General features: G+C 54.9%; 1 protein-coding gene across 2 annotated transcripts in view; it reads right to left on the reverse strand.

Annotated features, from left to right (window-relative positions):
* LOC105495984 (glutamate ionotropic receptor delta type subunit 1) overlaps window positions 1-3,648 on the reverse strand; it is a 796,883-nt gene extending 793,235 nt beyond the window's left edge. Inside the window, exons 1-2 of one of the 2 annotated variants that reach the window (XM_011766002.3) lie at window positions 3,167-3,648; window positions 820-975 (exon numbers count right to left, since the gene is read on the reverse strand). In XM_011766002.3, the coding sequence (XP_011764304.1) occupies window positions 820-975; window positions 3,167-3,245 (235 nt within the window). In that variant the 5' untranslated portion in view covers window positions 3,246-3,648. The remainder of the gene's footprint in view (window positions 1-819; window positions 976-3,166) is intronic. The other variant, XM_011766003.3, reaches the window with a different exon arrangement.
* Window positions 3,649-18,595: the final 14,947 nt, after the last annotated feature.

Here is an 18,595-nt window from a genome sequence, read left to right on the forward strand (position 1 = left end):
AAGGGGAGGGACTAGGAGAGAGGAGGGAAAGCAGAGGGAGTTGCTGTCACGAACGCCCTCGCCGCGCACCTGTGGCGCCTGCCGCGGGGCCCGACCGCAGGCAATGGCCGTGGAAAAGGGCGGCCCCGGCGCAGGCTAGGATTTCCCCGCAGCCTGACTAGCCCAGCTCCGCTCCTTTCCTGGGCGAACAGCGCCCACCTCCGGCCCAGGCGGTGGCGCCTCCGCCCGCGGCGCGGACAGCGATAGAGAAACCCGTTCCTCCAAACCTGGTGGAGGAGCGCGGCAGAGAAGCGCCGGGCTGAGGCTCTGGAGGCAGTGGGGCGCGAAACACCGCGCCTACCAGGTTATGCCCGGGAGAAGGAGACAGGGCGGGCTCCAGGCGCTGGGCGCTCCTCACCTCGAAGCAAGGAAGACACCGGCCCACCGAGATCAGGGGGTGCGCCCGACACAGGTACCCGGCACGCAGACACGCCCACCCCCAAACACCCAGAAACAAAGACCGCCCCAAGCCACGCACGCCTGCGCAGCCAGCGCTGGGCGCACACCCGCGCCCACACAGCCCGAAAGGCGGCGCGCAACCCGCAGGAAGCCCAGCTCCCCGCGCTCGCAGGCTCTCATTGCCAGCCGGCAGCGCAGAGCAGTCCTGGCGCCGCTGCCTAGGTGGGCCAGGGAAGGCGCGCCACCGCGTGTAGCACCGCGGCTGCCCAGGAGCAGAGGGGGACCCGCGCGGCCCAGCTCGTCCCCAACCCCGCCAGTGCCCACTGCTGCGACGCCTCACAGACCGTGTCCCAGTGGGCCCTGGGCACAGCGGTCACTCACCTTCCTGCACAGCCTGGAACGGGTTGTTGGCCTCGATGACCTTGATGGAGTAGGTGATCTTCTCGCTCTGCAGGATGTCATCGTTGAGGCTCAGGTCAGATACCGCCAACTGGAACACCCTGTCGTCCTTGGCTGCGTTCTCCTCGAAGATGGCACCTGAAGGAGAGGAGGGATCAAGACCGGACCTAGACAAGAACCCTCTCCCCGCTTCCCTTAGCCCGAGGGTCAAGGCACTCGCAGACCGATGATTGCCAGGTGGTGGGAAGTCTGAGCTGGGATTTCAGCTTGGCAGGGTAGAATAAGGCTCTCCCATCTCCACCCGCACAGGAATATGCTCCCCTCCCCCCAGCAGCCCTCAGCGCACACGTGCACACAGTTGACATGAGTTACACATGCACATCTCACATGCTGCCACCAGGTCACACACGTGTCTCACAACCAAGGCACCACATGTCCTAGCCATACCCCACAAAAGGGACTAAGCCAAGCTAGGGTGGCCCCAGGCAGTGCCCAAATGCCTTCCATAAATCCCATCCCAGGAGCCAGGAAGTTCCCTGGGAGGGTGGTGTCCCCCACCCAAACCCCAGGACAGAATGATGACTCCTTTCTGCCATGCACGTCCCCTGCTGAGTGGAGCTGAGCGAAGCAGGCCTACAGTTGGCTTTCCTGCGCAGAGGGGTCTTCCTTAGGCAGGGGCCTCTGGTGGCCTGCAGCTTGGACGGCTGTGACGCTGCCCAGCCTGGCGCCCTGAGCTCAGCCTCCTACTCTCCATCCTTCCCCACTTCCATTTCCTGTATGTCTGTCGAGGGGAGTGGGGGAAGGGGACTGTGTCCTAGGCGCCTAGGATCTAGCGGGGCTGGGGGTCCCAGAAGGACCTGTTCTTGAAGGGTTTTCTAGAACCGCGGACAGCTCCTCCAGGGCGCCCTCCGGCTGGCGCTTTGTGCACCTATCACAGCTTCCGCGGACCCTGCGCTTCCAGCCGAGATGCGTCCCACCAGCCCGAGCCTAGTCCCGCAACCTGGGCAGCTCTGGAGTCAGCCACCCACACCCCGCCTCACCAAGCTCCGAGGGTCCCTGAGGTCCCGGAGCTGGCCCAGTGATCCCTCAAGCTGGGGGCTGGGTAGAAGGAGGGAGGCCCCGATTCCTCACTACACCCGGAGCCGGAGCCGCAATGCTGACCGCGAGACCCGCACCCCTCCAGGGCGGGAAGCAGGTTTGGTCACGGGCCCCTGCAGAATCGTAGTTCTCTGAGCTCAGGCCTAGTACTCACCACCCCACTCCACGCCCCGGCCCCGCCTGTCCCGTCCTCCTCGCCTTCAACACCTCCCAACCCCCAGTTTCCCTGTGATCGCTGGTCTTTCCCAACTTCCGGAAAGACGACTGCGGAGGGACTCCCAAAGCGACCGCTGTCAGCCCCCCAACTCGGCCCAACTTCCCGAGATTCTTCCCGTGTTGCTCCCAACTCCCACCCACTCCCCCTCGGCGCGCCCACTCCCCCTCGGCGTGCCCCCTCCTCCTCTGTTCTCTCATCTTCTCTCCTGGTTCTCTCTCTCTATCCATCTCTTCCCGCTCAGCATCCCCCTACCCCGCGCTGCCCACGCTTCTTCCCTCGGCTCCCAGCACCCAGACTGTCTGGGCCCCCAAGACTTGGACCACGCAAAACTCTGGGACTGTCCAGGATGGGGCTGCAGTCGCCACAACCAGATACACACGCACCCACACATACACCGAGGGCTACACAGACACACCGGAGAAGCAGGCAGACACTGTGTCCACTCTAACAGGCTGACAGACAGTCGTGCACGCACCAACACACGCTCAGATGGCCCCACACACCCCAACGCCCTCTCACAGTAACACCGACACCGTGCCAGGCGCACACAGCGACACACGCTGACAACACGCACCCACACACATTCACACACGGTTCCGGTCCGGTCTCTTTGATCTTGCCCTGCCAACTTGACGAGCCCCCCGCCGTGCCTTCCCCTGCCCCCAGCTGCTCTGAGCTGCGCGGAAAGGACCTCCCGACCCGCCGACGGCCCCTCTAAGGGCGCGGGTCTCCACGCGCGTCCATCCCGGTGTTCTCCGAAGCCTCGGCCCTAAGTGTCGGCAGAGGCCGCGGGGCCCCGCGCGGAGATCGGAGCCCCGGGGAGCGGCTAGCAGCCAGCGGGAGCGCGGCGCGGCCCGTGCACAGCTCCTCCGCCGGGCGGCGCGGCGCGGCCCTTCGGGGGAGCACCGCCCGCCGAGCCCCTCGGCCCGGGGAACCGCCAAGTTTGGACGCCGCGCACCCCCTTCCCCGTTGGGGCCCCCGCCCAGCCTCGGCCCGGCAGCCAGCCACGCTCACCGATGTGGATGATGGAGTCGGCCCGCACCGACACGCACTGGCATATCCAGGGGAGAAGCCACAGCGTCAGCGCTTCCATGTCCCCCGGGCGCGCGGCTCATCCGCCTGGGCCCGGGGCGAGGCCGAGGGCAGCGCGAAGCGGGGAGGCGCTGGTCCCGGTGCAGTCCCGGGCCGCTCCCCGGGAGAGCCGAGCCCGCCCGTGCGTCTTCCCCCGCGCGCCCGCCCCTGCGCCCTGCGCCCGCCCCAGCCCAGCCCAGCCCAGCCCAGCGCGGTCGGGCTCCCGCTCCGGCTCCGGTGGCGGCTGCGGCGGCGCTGGCAGCTTGAGCCCAGGCCGGCGCGGCGGGGGCGGCCCGCGGCGGTGGCAGCGGCGCTTCCCGCGGCTAGAGCGGCTTCGGGGGAGGCTGAGGCGGTGGCGGCGGCGGCCGGGCTGGCGTGGCGGCTCTGGGCTGGCTGTGTGTCTGAGCCCCGGCTAGGAGCGAACTGCGGAGGACGCCCCCTCCCCTCCCCCTCCCCCTGGGCTCCGCTCCCCCTCCCCTCCCTGCCCGCCTCCCTCCCCTCCGCCCTTCTCTCTACCACGTGACTGCGGAGCCTCAGCCTCGCCGCGCGGCGCTCGCCCGCTCGCGGCTCGGAGGGGGCGCCGGGTGCTCCACGCTCCCGGCCCGGGGGACGCTCGGAGACCGGCACGGCGGCGGGGACCGGCCTGGGCTGCGGCGCGCCGAGCCGTGGCTGTCCGGGCCTCCTTCTCCGGTTCACCAGGGGCGGGAGAACGGAGGAGGGCCGGCCGCTAACTGCCCTCGAGGGGCTCCCGAAGCGCCCTGGCGATCTCAGCAGCCGCGGGTCTCGGGTCATGTCCCCGGCCGAAACAGACCGTTCCTCGTGGAGTGGGACCTGGGGAGCAAGAAGAGAGACCGGGGCGGGGCGCCGGGCCAGGCCCCGGGACACCTGGGGAGCCAAAGGGGGCCGGCCGCCGCGAGCATCTCGGAGCAGAGCCCAGGCCGCGGGCTTGAACCCTGGCTGGCCGCGCGGACCTCGGCGGGCGCCCATCCCCCGCCCCGCCTGCAGCGCACTCAGCCGGGAGTCGGCAGGAGGCTCGGACTCTGAAGCCCAATTCATGGCCGGAAACCGGCGCAGCCGTGACCGCGGCGCCTGGACGTGAGGAGCCTTCCAAGCGGCCGGCGGGCTCAGACTCCGACCCTGCACGGAGCTTTCTTGCGCGAGCCCGGGCGAAGAGCCCGCTCCTCGCGGCCATAGCGGAACGGGGCTCCCTCCGCCTCCGGTGCCTGCCTCGGGCCGGCCACCACCAAAGCGTTAAGCTGTTGTGGGCTCCTGCCTGAAAGGGACTGGGCTCCATGTGGCACCCCCAAGATTACGAGGAGACAGCTGAGTTTCCTGGAGTCTGGGACCTGGCAGAGCCTCGTTCGGAAGCTGCTCCTCCGGCAAGCCTGGGAACGTCCCCAGGACTCCCGCCGCGCACCAGGTGGTGCTCGAGCTCGAGGGAGGCGCAGAGGCTCCCACCACAGCCCTTGCCCAGAGCTCCCAGAGCGGTGGGCGAGGCAGACACCTAACCAGGTCATCTTTTAAATGTTGGGGGGGACTATGAATGAGCTGTGTATGCTCAGATGCCTGGGCTCTGACCCAGCCTGGGAAGAAGAGTAGGGATGGCTTCCTGGAGGAGGTGACAGTTGTAAAGACTGAGTGGAGGTACCCAAGGAGAAAATAAGGCTTCCAGGCATTTAACGGTGGTGAGCCAAGGCAAAAAGAAAGAAGTATGTGTGTCTGTATGTCTGTCTGTCTCCCATGTGGCCACCCAAAGAGTAATCATTGGTAGATTTCACTTTGGAAAGAAAGATTGGAGAGGATGAGCTGTGCTGAGGGGGCCAGTGGAGGCCCATAGTCCTGTGAGGGAACCCTGAGGGGGCCAGCTCAGCTGGGCAGGGACAGCATGGTGGAGCAGAGAAGCTGGATTGCAGAAGTATCAAGGAATCCCATGGGCCAGCAAGGTGGCTTCCAAGTTAAGGGGGCCAGGGAGCAAGAAGAGAGGAGTGGTCATACTTGCCCATGGGAGTGGCTGAGTGTGCTCCTACACACACACACACACTTCTTCCAAAAACCTGTCTTAGGGTCCTTGAGTAGTGAAACCTGACCCACGCTGCATCTCAAAACCCTCTATGCCTCTAATTCTCATTCCTGCAAAATTCTACCATTCACTGGCTGAAATGTTGTAAGGAGAAGAGAAATAAATGATGAGTTTTATTATACATCAGTTTGTTTCCTACGGGGACTGTCTCCACCTTGAAAGGATGGTGGGTGTGGTCTTGACCTGAAGTCCCTGTGGGTCAGGGACACTCCCAGGGCCTCCTGTTGTTGGGGGTTCTCCAGTGTGTTAGTACAGTGGGCATGTGATATACCCAGTTAGAAGTTTTTCTTTGATGTATGTTTTGCTAGGTGTAGGTAGCATGATTTCAGTGGAACAAGTATTAAGACCTCCTTCCAAGTATTAAGAAGACGACCCACCAACACATAGTTTTGGAGTGATTTCCATCAAGTTCCAGTTTGGATGATGAGGTGGGTGATGAAGTTCCTGTGGCTTGGCATCTGAGGATCATGACTCAAGGTGGATCTCATCTGAAGCTGTTGACCTGGGGCAACCTCACCTTCTGTCCCGGGTGCCTCCTTCCCCTCCAGCTTCCGGGGCGTGTGGTAGTCTGCCATCCCCATATGCTCATTCCCAGATGCTCACCCTGGGACAGTCCACTCAGCCAAGCCAGTTTTCCTATTCAGGCTACAATCCCCTGAACACCCTTTGTGTGGTGACTGTAGGCACTCTGCTCAGCTCCTGTTCCTCACAGAGCTGGGAGGCAGGCTCAGAGACCACTGGGGACCTGTACAGACTCACCTTGAGGCAAAATGGGTTTAATCCTCTGCCACCTAAAGCTGGAGTTGCCAGGATCCAGGGGCATTGACTGTTATTGGTGGTTTGCTCAGACTCATAAAAGCCCTTAACAATTTATTGCTCCTGGCCCAGCTATCCCTGGCCCAACACCCTTATCCCTGATAGCCTCTGGGGCTGCAAATGCTGCCTCTCCAAAACCAGGGGAAGCAGCTCTACCCAATGAACAAGTTCACCCCTACTGCAATAATCTAGCTGGAGAAGATAGATTAGCAATCTCTGGGTCATATGACACACACCCACTTCAGAGACAGAAAAACTGAGGCCCAGAGAAAGGCATCAGGTGAGTTGCTGGCAGGCCCAAGGCTCAGTCCTCTTGGTTTGCTCCTCACTACACAAAGGTGTATTCAAAGAAATTAAAACTGAGTCAGTAAATCTTTCTTTTACACAAGCTCAGCCAGCACAGGTGACTGCTTTTTCTAAAGAGTTCTTCAGTTTTACTGATTCTAATTACTTTTCTTTAGCACTTACCACATGCAGGCACTGTGCTCACCGCCTGACATCTTACTGAGGAGATGGTCATCCCATTTTACACACAAGGAAATGGAAGGAGGGTGCAAAAAGATAAACTGGGCTCATCAGGAATCTCAACTGAAACAACACTGGAAGCTAGTAGTTGGCCACAGAAGCTGTAGGTGAAATGTCAAGGCAGAGAGAGGCCTCAGTGGTCTACTTGGAAGCCACAATCATTGTGACTTAAAGCTTTGTCATTCCAGAAATGCAGACCTTTCCTTTCTCCATTGCCTTCTTTCTCACCCCAGCCAAGAGCTGGACTAAGGAAAGGCCAGCTGGAGTCCTGGCCCTCCAAGTGACCTACCTCCCAAGCACAATCCTGAGGAGCTGCCTGCCTGATGCGGAACCATCAGTGCCCAACCCCTGCAGAAGTGCACCTCCTGAATCATGTGTCTCCAGGGAGGGCCCCAAAACTCTATCTTCCTCATTCCCTCCTCAGCACAGAGCCCACCAGTGATATGGAAGACGATTCAGCCCAGGCCCTGCTGGCAAAGAAAGGTCAAGTCCAAGCCTGGGGAATTCTCTGCAGGCTTTGGCATGGAACCCAGCTGTCCGTTGTACACAGGGTAGAGGCCAACCCAGGTCTTGAGGTCAAGCCCCCAGGAAAGAGTCTGTAGGCATCTGGGAAGGAGTCTTGCTGCCAGCCTCATCTGTCATTACAAGCTCCAGGGAACCCACTTTCTGCCAAGATCTAAGCTCAGAAAATCTCACTGCTGCCTTCCTCTCTTAACCCACTGGGTTTTTCCTTTTTTTAATTTTTTCTTGAAGACAGGGTCTTGGTCTGTCACCCAAGCCAGGGGACATTGATGTGATCGTGTCTCACTGTAGCCTACACCTCCTGGGCTCAAGCAATCCCCCCACCTCAGCCTCCTGAGTAGCTGAGACCACAGGCACATGTTACCAGGCCCAGCTAATGTTTTTCATTTCTTGTAGAGATGGGGTTTCACCATGTTTCCCAGGCTGTCTTGAACTCCTGGACTCAAGCAATCCTCCTGCCTTAGCCTCCCAAAGTGCCAACATTACAGGCGTGAGCCACCACGTCAGCTTTGTTTTTTTTTTGTTTGTTTGTTTGTTTGTTTTTTTGAGATGGAGTCTCATTCTGTCACCCAGGCTGGAGTGCAGTGGCACGGTCTCGGCTCACTGCTAGTTCTGCCTCCCGGGTTCACACCTCAGCCTCCCGAGTAGCTGGGACTACAGGTGCCCACCACCACACCTGGCTAATTTTTTGTATTTTTTTTAGTAGAGACGGGGTTTCACCGTGTTAGCCAGGGAAGTCTCGATCTCCTGACCTCGTGATCCGCCCGCCTCGGCCTCCCAAAGTGCTGGGATTACAGGCGTGAGCCACCGCGCCCGGCCTGTTTTTTTTTTTTTTAAACACCCTTGTTTATTGCTTTTTTCATCTGTTCTCCCAGCACTGCTTTGGCTCTTCAGTTGAATGTGAATTGTCTGTCTCTACTTTGTCTTCCTTACTACCCTTTCTTGCCAACCTCTTTCATCTTATTTTTAATGTTTCTCAGCTTGTATTTATTTTATTTGATCTTCTTTTATATTACTGTATTTTTTTAGTTTACTTTTACTCTTGGTAGCCTCATGGGTTTTTACTTTAAATTTCCCAGGCCAGCAATCTTTTGCATTGCTCATTCTATTAATTTGAGACTTCTATTGATTCATTCCTTGGTTTTCCCGAGGTTAGGTAGAGGGAGAATTCCAGCACCAGCTTGCCTCAGCCACCAGGGCAAGACCCACTGTTATGCCCCTTTGCACCCTTCCCATGGCACGGTGCAGACACCCATGGCGGGAAGCCCAGGTGAGGGAGAGCTTCTGCGGGCCAGAGCCGTGCCCCATGGGCCAATGAGGAGAAAGGAAATCACACACTGTGTGTCTGCCCTAGATAGGAAGGCCTCATCTTTCCAGGGCAAGGACCTCTTTACCCCCATTATACAGTCAGGAAACTGGGACTCAGGACTGGGTCTTCAGTCTGCTTAGAATCAACTAGTCCAAAAAGTTACCTGTGTGGAAAATTGCTTCCTTTGCAAAAGCAAGGAACTCCAGAGGTCTCCTTCCTGGACTCAGGCTCTCCAGGCAGGGTGGGTGGCAGGACTGAACAGCAGCTCAGGCTCATCTGGGGCTCTCATACTGACATCCAGGACTCCCTTTGACCCCTTGGAATCCAGCAAGGTTCATCCCTTCCTTAGAACCCTGCAAAAGTCAGATAAGGCAAGCTGGAGTGTGTACAAACGCCAAGGGAGAGCAAAGGAGAAGGAAGGCTCAGGTCCGAGGAACGACCCCCAGGAGCTGTCATCTCAGTCCCAGGCCTCTGGGGGCAGCCTGTGTCTCACCTCCTGCTAAAGCAGAGATTCTCCAAGTATGTGCCCCAAAGCCTGGATCTAAGAGGCTCTTCAGAGGAAGCTGGGGGTTTTTGAGAGCCCCACTCCACGTCCATAGCCAGCCTTGGGCATGGGCGCTTTGAGTCTACCTGTGTGTAGAGAATGGCTTCTGCTGCTGCAGCTCACACGTGTAAAACCACAGCCCTGAAAAGCCTGTCCTAGAGCCCACAGGCTGGCCTAGGCCCTCCCAGGAGACCTGCTGGGCTCCCTGCTTCCCAACCCCAACGCCTGCCTGGGGTGGCTCCTCTCCTCTCTCCCCAAAGCCTGGGTTCTGCAACTCTGCTGTTTTTGCACTTTGGGGACCATTCTATTCCCCAATGACTGGAAGGACTAAGTGGCAGGGTCCTGAATCCTGGCCTGTCTGACCCCAGAGCTGAACTCAGGCTCCTGTACCCTCAACAGTCACCGCCTGACTGTCCCAGAATATGAAGTGCCACAGAGGCCCCTGCCCCTCCCACCACTGCCCAGGGCTCCTCCTGCCCCTGTCATCTCCTGCTTTGGGTTCCAGGGCTCCACACAGGTTTAGCTGAGACCTTGAGCTGAGTTAAGGAAGGGAGTGTACATTGCAGGTGAAGGGAACAGCAAGAGGAAAGGTATGGAGGTGGAAGCAAGTAAGGGAAGGCTGTGGGGAGAGCAGCAAGGTGGGAAGAAGGAGGCAGCAGAGGGACCAGCATAGAAGTTGACAGAATGGTCCTGGTGGGAGATGCTAAAGCCAGACATGCTCCTTCCCAAACACATCTCTACAGAGTGGGCCTGGGGTGGCATCATGGCAGCCAGAGGCCTGTCAACCATCGTGTCTTCAGTGGACATCCTGGGCAAGAGAATCACCAATCCACAAAAGGGAACTTAAACAGTGGAGTGAGAGGTCTTTGTCCCCCTGGCTACCAGGGAACTCATGGGAGACTGTCCCACCCTGGTTCTACACACAATGCTCTATGCCAGTCATATGTCCTCTGCCCTCCCCAGGAATGAGGCTGCAAGTGTCCACACATAGAGTGGGGCCTTGTTGCTCACCAGACACCCCCTGCTCCTTGTTTAAGATGAGGTACCTAAATGTCAGCCTGCACGGCAGGCCAGGAGCTGCACAGATATTTTGTTCAATGGATGTGAGAGGTCCACCCCACCACACCCCTCCTCACCCCATCCTCCTAAGTTGGGTGCAGCACAGGGGCTCCCACCAGCCCACAGCCTTTCAGAGCCGAGTCCCCGACTCTCCCAAGGGAGCAGGGATAGGGGGAGCTGCATCCACCTGAAGCCCTTGCTCATCCAACAGAAAGCCCCTTCCCCAGACCCAGCCCTCCAGCTAAATGCAGCCCCTAATGGATCTGAGCACCCTACATATGGACACACCCATTTCCAAGAGCGGGTTATCTGGCCTGTAAACCTCTTCTTCCATCTGGCAATGAAGTGAAATTGTGATTGATTTTTCCTATCTGGGCACCATAGTGCATTTAGCACCCTGTAAACCTAAAGGGGGGAAGTACTACCTCCCAGGAGGCTTCTGGAGACTTGGTTTGGAGCAAGGGCTGCCTGGTACTCCTTCAGATGAGGCAGGAACATGGCAAAGGCTCTGAATCCACTGTCAATATGCTAGGCAACCTTGGGCAAAGTCCCTGACTTGCCAGAGATCTGTCTGGAAAATAGACAGGGACCCAGAGATGTCTTTTGTTTGGGGGGTTTTGGCTTTGTTTGTTTGTTTGTTTGTTTGAGACAGTCTTGTTCTGTTGCCCAGGCTGGAGTACAGTGGCATGATCTCGGCTCACTACAACCTCCACCTCCCACGTTCAAGTGATTCTCCTGCCTCAGCCTCCCAAGTAGCTGGGACTGCAGGCATGTGTCACCACGCCTGGCTAATTTTTGTATTTTTAGTAGAAAGGGGGGTTTCACCAGGTTGGCCAGGCGGTCTCAAACTCCTGACCTCAAGTGATCCGACTGCCTCAGCCTCCCAAAGTGCTGGGAAATTACGGGCCTGAGCCACTGAGCCTGGTGGGAGCTTTGATATGAGGGAACAGAAGAGGGAGTGGGAGGAAGCAGAAGCCCCCAGGGGAGGCTCCCAGGGAAGGAGCCTGCACGTGTTTAACCCTTGCCAAGAGCAAGGCCTGTGCACCACAGCAGCACACACGCCTCACTGTGGGGACAGGCAGTGGAAGGAGAAGGAGATGGAAACAGGAAAAAGGGTCTGCAGATCAGAGGCCGTCGGCAGGCCTGCCACCCATGTCCTTTCACAGTCTCCAGGACCAGGGCAGATCAACCAACAAGCGAAAGCGAGGGAGAAGCAGCCTCAGCAGTCAGAGGGGAGGGGCAGGGCAGGGCTCAACCACTGAGGGACACTCACTGTTGCCTGCCGAGCGCCTGCTCACAGCCGGTTGGTGACTGACTCAAGACTTTGTGAGAATGGGACTCTTATCCCCACTCGACAGATGAGATCATCAAGGCTCAGAGCAGTAAAGTCACCGGACAGTTAATGAAAAATAGCCCCCAACAGATGTCCACATTCTGATCCCCAGAATTTGTAAATGTGACCTTATTTGGAGAGAGCGTTTGCAGATTTGATTAAGTCAAGCATCTGCAAATGAGGAGATGGTCCTGGATTGTCCAAGTGGGCCTTAAATGCCATCATGAATGTCCATCTAAGAAAGAGTCAGAGAAGGACGACACAGAGAAGCCCATGTGATCACAGAGGCAGGGATTGGAGGGGCGCGGCCGCCTGCCAAGGAATGCGGGCAGCCACCAGAAGCTGAAATTTCATACAGCAGCCACAGGACATGAACACAATGCAGAGGCCAGGACACAGACCGAGATTAGCCTGACATGGCCCACCAGCCCTGCGCGTGGCGACAAACCCCAGCTCCTTTGGGGAGAAAGCCCCAGAGCCAGTCAGTCCAGCCCAGCATGAGCCCAGGCTGTACACACTCACCCCAGCAACCACAAAGCCTTCCTGGAGACCAGCAAACAGAGAGAGTTAGGGCAGCCAGCAAGGCGGCCAGTAGACAGGTACGGCCCTCCCAGGGACAGCCACAGTCCTGCACTCTACCGTGTCCTCTGAGGACTGCACCAGTCTTCAGGGGCACACAGGACTCAGGGGGATGGAAATTAGTGGGAGAGACCTCCAGGACCGCAGCACTCATAGCAGCTGTGTCTGAGCCCAACTGCAACTGCCTGCCCTCTGCCCTCCATTCCCGCATAGCAATCCACCCCAACCTTGTTTCTTAAAACGCAAAAAGTCCTTCATTTCTTAAACACAGAAGCTAGTTTTAATGTCTTGTTTGATTTACAAAATGCCAGAAAATGTGAAGAAGAAAATGATGATAACCCATGACACTACCTCCATGTTCTTCCCAAGTGGTCCATTCTGACCAATGAGACCTTGACTGAAGCTCTGTTCACATAAAATAAAAGGCAGAGCCTCTGGAGGAGAAAGACTTTGTTCCTCTGCCTTCCCCCTTCTTCCTGCCTGGAAGGTAGACAGGAGACCCGGAGGAAAGCCTACCGTCCGGTGACCTTGAGAAGCCAAGCAGGGCATGCATAGCCTGCGTTCCAGGAGGGCAGAGTGGAGCTGCTTTATCAGCCCAGGACACAGGAGCCAATCAGACCCTGGTCTTTATAAGCTTCTGCAGTGAAGTTCTCAGTTACTCGTAACTTAACACAAATCCTACCTGATACCACCAACCAGAAATAACCGCCGTTGACATTCTGATGCTCTTCTTCTCATCCTTTTTTCTATTCAAGTATAATTTTGAAAGAGAAACAGACAAAAGTATTACTACCTGAAATTATTTTTCACTTCTTTCTTGCCTGTCTTCACCTATAGAAGGAAAGCCCAGTAAGGAGGGCGATAGTATTTATCTTATTTACAGTTGTATTCTCAGTGCCTAAAAGAATACCTGGCATGTCTCACAGATATTCAATAAATGTTAAATCAATTAATTAGTGAATGAATGAACATTTTAATGTGAGCATTTAACTCTGCTATGAAATTCTCTTCCAAAAATGTGATTTTTTTAATGGCTGATTACAGTTCTATTCCATGGAGCTATCATACATTATTCAATCATTCATTTCCTGTTGAACATTCTCCCCAATTTTTACCATTATAAACAGTGCTTCGGTAAAAATACTTATACATGCATTTTCAACTTTTATGCAATTATTTTCTTAGTAGAAAAAATACCTAGCAGTGGAATTGCTGGGTCAAAGGTTATGCATCATTTAAGTCTCTAATACATCGTTCCAAAATTGCCCTCCAAAGCTGTTTTTAAAACCAATCTACATTTCCATTGGCAGTTCATGAAAGTGTCTGCTTCTCTGCACCTTCACCAACACTAAACATTATTCTTTGTTTCATTCTTGATAAATGAAAAATTGTATCTCTAAGTTGTTTTAGGGTGCACTTCCCACTCACTGGGAACACTGACTGTTCTTTCCCCAGTGTGTGGCTCTTTGTGGGGTCACCTGAGGGTAGCGGCCTGCATCTGCCATCATCTGTTGAAGGTCTGTGACCACAGAAGGGAGGGTCCCCTTGGCCTATGGGCCAGTGGTCAAGCCTCTCCAGGAAATGTGGGGGAGAGTAGCCAAAGGCTAGACCTCTGGAGTCCACGAGATTTCCAGACTAGAATTATCTGGAATCACGGAGCTGACCTTCCTTCACAGGAGGCCGGGCCATCCCCGTGATCCCCTGTCAAGGGTCATGGTGGGCAGGACAGACACAAGTCCTAATATGGACCCTGAGTCTGGTGGTGGGGGGTGAAGGGTAGGCCCAGGCGAGGACTAGACGTTTTTGGGGACTGGCAGGGAAGGGAAGCTGATGCCAGGCCCTGACACCTGGAAAGCTGTTACGGACTCTGAGATACCCGAGGAGGTTGAATAAGGAGGAAGGGGGAGCCATTCCAGGAAGCAGGCTGAGCATAAGAAAAGGCCCAGAGCAGATTCAAACATGGGGTGGGCTCAAGCCCAGATCAGGACCACACGGCGCGCACATCCTCTCCGCCACACTCCCTCCCCAGAGGCCACTCGCGCCTGCAATACCGCTCAGGCCCAGCCTGTCTGCGACCTAATGAAGGCCGAGGTGGGGGTTGTCCAAACATCCCCCGACCCTCACACTCTGTGCCTGGCCTGGGCCGCGCCCTGAGCCACCGCGCAATTGCCCACATTTCACAGATGGGGGGATTGTGCACGGAACAAAGACGGTCAAGGGCCTCCAGGCCCCACGAGAGGCCGAGAAAGAGCCACACACGCCGGGGACTCGAGGGCTGCAGAGCCTCGTGGAAGAGGCGGTGGGGCGCCCTGCCCCAAGAGACCCCGGGCTGAACAGAGACAGCGGTCTCCGGCCCCCATGCCAGCCCTACTGGGCAGACAGCTCTACACAGGCTACCCCGCCGATGCCGCAGGTGACAGCGCGAGGCACGCAGCAAGGGCACGGGCCCACGCGAGGAGCGGTTCCCAAGCCCGACCGCCGGCGCCGCCCAGGAGCAGTCGCAGTGCAATGCTGCCCCCTGCCGGCAACCGCGGGAACGGGCCCCAGGCGCTGTCTTGCGAGCCGCCCCAGGAGGCAGGACCCGTCCCAAGGATAACCGCACCTCCACGTGGTCCGGGAGGCCTGCAGGCTGCTGGGCGGTGGGAAGCCTAACAAGGCCTGGTCTCAGTGAAAATGATAGCAACAACCCACATTTACATTGCGTTTACTACAAGACAGGCACTATGTCAACGCTTTGCATACATTAACTCATGTAATCCTCACCCAATCCTTCATAAGGGAGGCGCTTTTATTATTCCCATTTTATAGAGCAGTAAATGGAGGCACAAGAGAGTTGTGTAATATGCCCAGGTGGTATATGGCAAAATAGGATTTGAACCCAGGCATTCTGGCTCCCCAGCCCACGTCTTTGAACTATCTGCCAGTCAGAAAAGCCAGTGGGGGATCCACCTTTATACAGCCCAGCACCTATGTGTAAATTCCTGCGGATTTCTAGAGCCCAGACCCCATGGTCAGCCCCTGCTGCAAATAGCAGGCAGGTGTCCTAAAGCGTGGATCATTAACCATTCTCCGTCTGGACCACATATGGAGGAACTAGGGCCCTGGATTTCCCAGGGGTCTGTTAGAGACTGCCTGAGCCTTCCCTGAGAGCCTTAAAAGGCCAGGATCCACAGGAGACTGAGGCAGGAGAATGGCGTGAACCTGGGAAGCAGAGCTTGCAGTGAGCCGAGACTGCGCCACTGCACTCCAGCCTGGGTGACAGAGCGAGACTCCATCTCAAAAAACAAAAAAAAAGGCCAGGATCCAAAGAGGTGATCCCAGTGTCCTCCTCCTTAGGCCATCCAAGATCCGGAGCAGGAAGAGGGCCTGGGTGAGCTCAGCTTTTGCGAAGAGCCTACACTGTGTGTAGTGTCCGTCCTGGCAGCCCCAAGTTCTTGCCGCTTCCCCCTCACCCTGATTCCTGCCAAAGTTTCAGGCTCAACTCTGTCAAAACCGTAAGTCAAACTGTGACAGTCCTACTTAAAGCTCTTTACTACAACTCAACAATAAGACCCAACCTGATTAAAAATCAGGCAAAGGACATGAATAGCCGTATCTCCAAAGAAGAGATATAAATGACCAATAAGCACATGAAAAGATGCTCAACATCACTAGTTATTAGGGAAATGCAATAAAAACCACAATGAGATACCACCTCACATCCATTACACACTAATCACAATCAATCAATAAATCACAAGCAAGGATGTGAAGAAATCAGAACCCTTGTGAACTATTCGTGGGAATGTAAGAGGGTGCAGCCGCTATGGAAAACAGTAGACCATTTCTCAAAAAATTAAAAATAGAACTACCATGTGATTTCCAACTTAACTGAAAGGGTCAGAATCTCACTTAAAGAGTTTATTAAGTGCAAAGTTCAAGGACAAGTGGCCCAGGAAGCAAAGATTCCAAAGGATGGAAGTCAGTGTAGATCCAAAGTGTAGAAGTTTAGGATCGTGCATACAGACAAAGTTTAGGGAAGCTTAACAGAACATTTAACATCTTTTATGTAAGGCTTAATACATAGTTACAATGATCTGATTAGTCAAGATGGTCTTTTTCTTCCGGGAAAGGTATACTTAACATTCCTCACTGAAGATATAACTGTCATGGGGTCTTGGCTGCTATCTGGTCTAAGTTAGGTACAGGACAATAAAAAAGGCAGTTAATCTATAACAAAGATCAGTGACTGGAAGGGGGGAGTTATGGTCTCTGGTCTCCCCTAGTCATTTACAGAACAAGAGCAATGAGTAAGAGAGTTAATCTATAATCTTTTTCTTTTTTTTTTTTTTTTTTTGAGGCTGAGTCTCACTTTGTCACCAGACTGGAGTGCAGTGGTGTGATCTCGGCTCACTGCAACCTCTGCCTCCTGGGTTCAAGCAATTCTCTTGTCTCAGCCTCCCAAGTAGCTGGGATTACAGGCACCTGCCACCGCGCCCAGCTAATTTTTGGATTTTTAGTAAAGATGGGGTTTCACTATGTTGGCCAGGCTGGTCTCGAACTCCTGAACTCAAGTGATCCACCCACCTCGGCCTTTCAAAGTGCTGGGATTACAGGTGTGCTCCGCCACACCCGGCCTTAATCTATAATCTAAGAAGCAGAATTGCAAACATGCTACATGAATGAGCCTTTCCCCTTGGTATAATAAATTTAGAGGATCCTGAAATTTTATTTCCTTTTACATGATCCAGCAATTCCACTATGGGTATATATCCAAAAGAATTGAAAACAGGTCCTGAAAGAGATATTTGTACACCAATATTTATAGCAATGTTATTCACAATAGCTAAAGGGTGGAAGAAACCCAGGTGTTCATCAACAAATGATGGATAAACAAACTGTGGTCCATCCATGCAATGGAATATTATTCATCCTTAAAAAGGAAGGACATTTTGACACATGTTCCAACATAGATGAACCTTGAGGACATTATGCTAAATGCAATAAGCCCATCACAAAACGAAAAATACTGGCCCGGCTCGGTGGCTCATGCCTGTATCCCAGCACTTTGGGAGGCCAAGGCAAGTGGATTGTCTGAGCTCAGGAGTTTGAGACCAACCTGGGCAACATGGCAAAACCCTGTCTCAACCAAAAACTACAAAAAATTAGCCAAGTGTGGTTACACACACCTGTGGTCCCAGCTTCTTGGGAGGTTGAGACAGGAGGATGGCTTAAGCCTGGAAGGCAGAGGTTGCAGTGAACCAAGATCGTACCACTGCACCCCAACCCCGGTAACAGAGTGAGACATCATCTAAAAAGAAGAAAAGACAAGACAAATACTGTATGATTCACTCACAGGAGGTACCTAGAGTAGTCAAATTCATAGAGACGAAAGTAGAATGGTGGTTGCCAGGGTCCGAGGGGAGATGAGAATGGGGAGTTGTTTAATGGGGACAGAGTTTCAGTTTGGGAAGATGAAAAAGTTCTGGAGATGGATGGTGGTGAGGGTTGCACAACAATGTGAATGTACCTAATGCCACTGAACTGTACACTTAAAAATGGTTAAGACAGTAAATGCTATATTATGTGTATTTTATCACAATTAAAAATAAAAATAATGTAAAATCAAACAAACCCTTTGCTGGGCCCTCTGTCTGCAGAACAATGGTCGAGTTCCACAGCATTTATGCTGTAGTGAATTTCTGCAGGATTGGCCCCAGGCAATGCCCCCTACCCTGGGAGCTGTGCCATCAAAACAACACAGGGCTGTAGCAGGAATGACCAAGGTCATAGAAGACCCAGGCCCTGACTATGTCTGATTGGTCTGAAGATGGTCACCTACTCCAAACTAGCCAATCAGCACCCTCCTCAGAATGCTTTAACTAGAATAAAGAGAATCTGGCCCTCTAGGTGGTGGGAATGTAAGATGTGAAGTCAGGCTAGGTGGGCAGACATGATCCCTGATGGGTGAAAGGAGCCAGAGAAGCAGGGGCAAGAGGTGGTGGCTGTTCCCCTGACCTCCCTACCTTTGCAGTGTGAGTTTCTGCCATGTGTTATGGTCACTGGCAACCAAAAGATTACTGGCTAGAACAGAAGCCTCCCAAAGGGCTCCCAACCCCCCAGTGTGAAACAATTCGGTAACACTAATGAGCCACACTGTTTCCCACGTCCCAGCCCCTGCTGTTCCCTCTCCTAGGAATGCCTTCTTTCATGGATGGTCCACTAAAAATGTATGCGGCTTTTAAGATGAGGTTGAAGCTCCATGAACCAGGAAGCCTTTATTACCTACACCCCCAACCCCATGTGAAAGTGACCCATCTTTGGGCCACCTGTGGCTGCAGCATCCACCATCATATATGTCTGTTCTCACTCCTGCCTCCCCTTCTAGCTGGAAGAGTCTCAAAAGCTGAGACTCATCTTGTGTTCCCACTACCCAGGAAAGGGTCTAGCACCTAATGGGTTCTCAATCAGTGCTTACTGAATGAAGATGGAGAGGCAAATTAAATATCAACCCTCTTTTACAGAGCACACAGCTGAGGCTCAATGACGTGGCATCCCAGGTCAATCCCCTACAAGCTGCAGGCATCCCCTTATCTGATCCCACCTCCCAGCCCTCCCCAACTGCT

This window comes from Macaca nemestrina, chromosome 9, assembly GCF_043159975.1.
Source record: "Macaca nemestrina isolate mMacNem1 chromosome 9, mMacNem.hap1, whole genome shotgun sequence".
Taxonomy (NCBI): domain Eukaryota; kingdom Metazoa; phylum Chordata; class Mammalia; order Primates; family Cercopithecidae; genus Macaca; species Macaca nemestrina.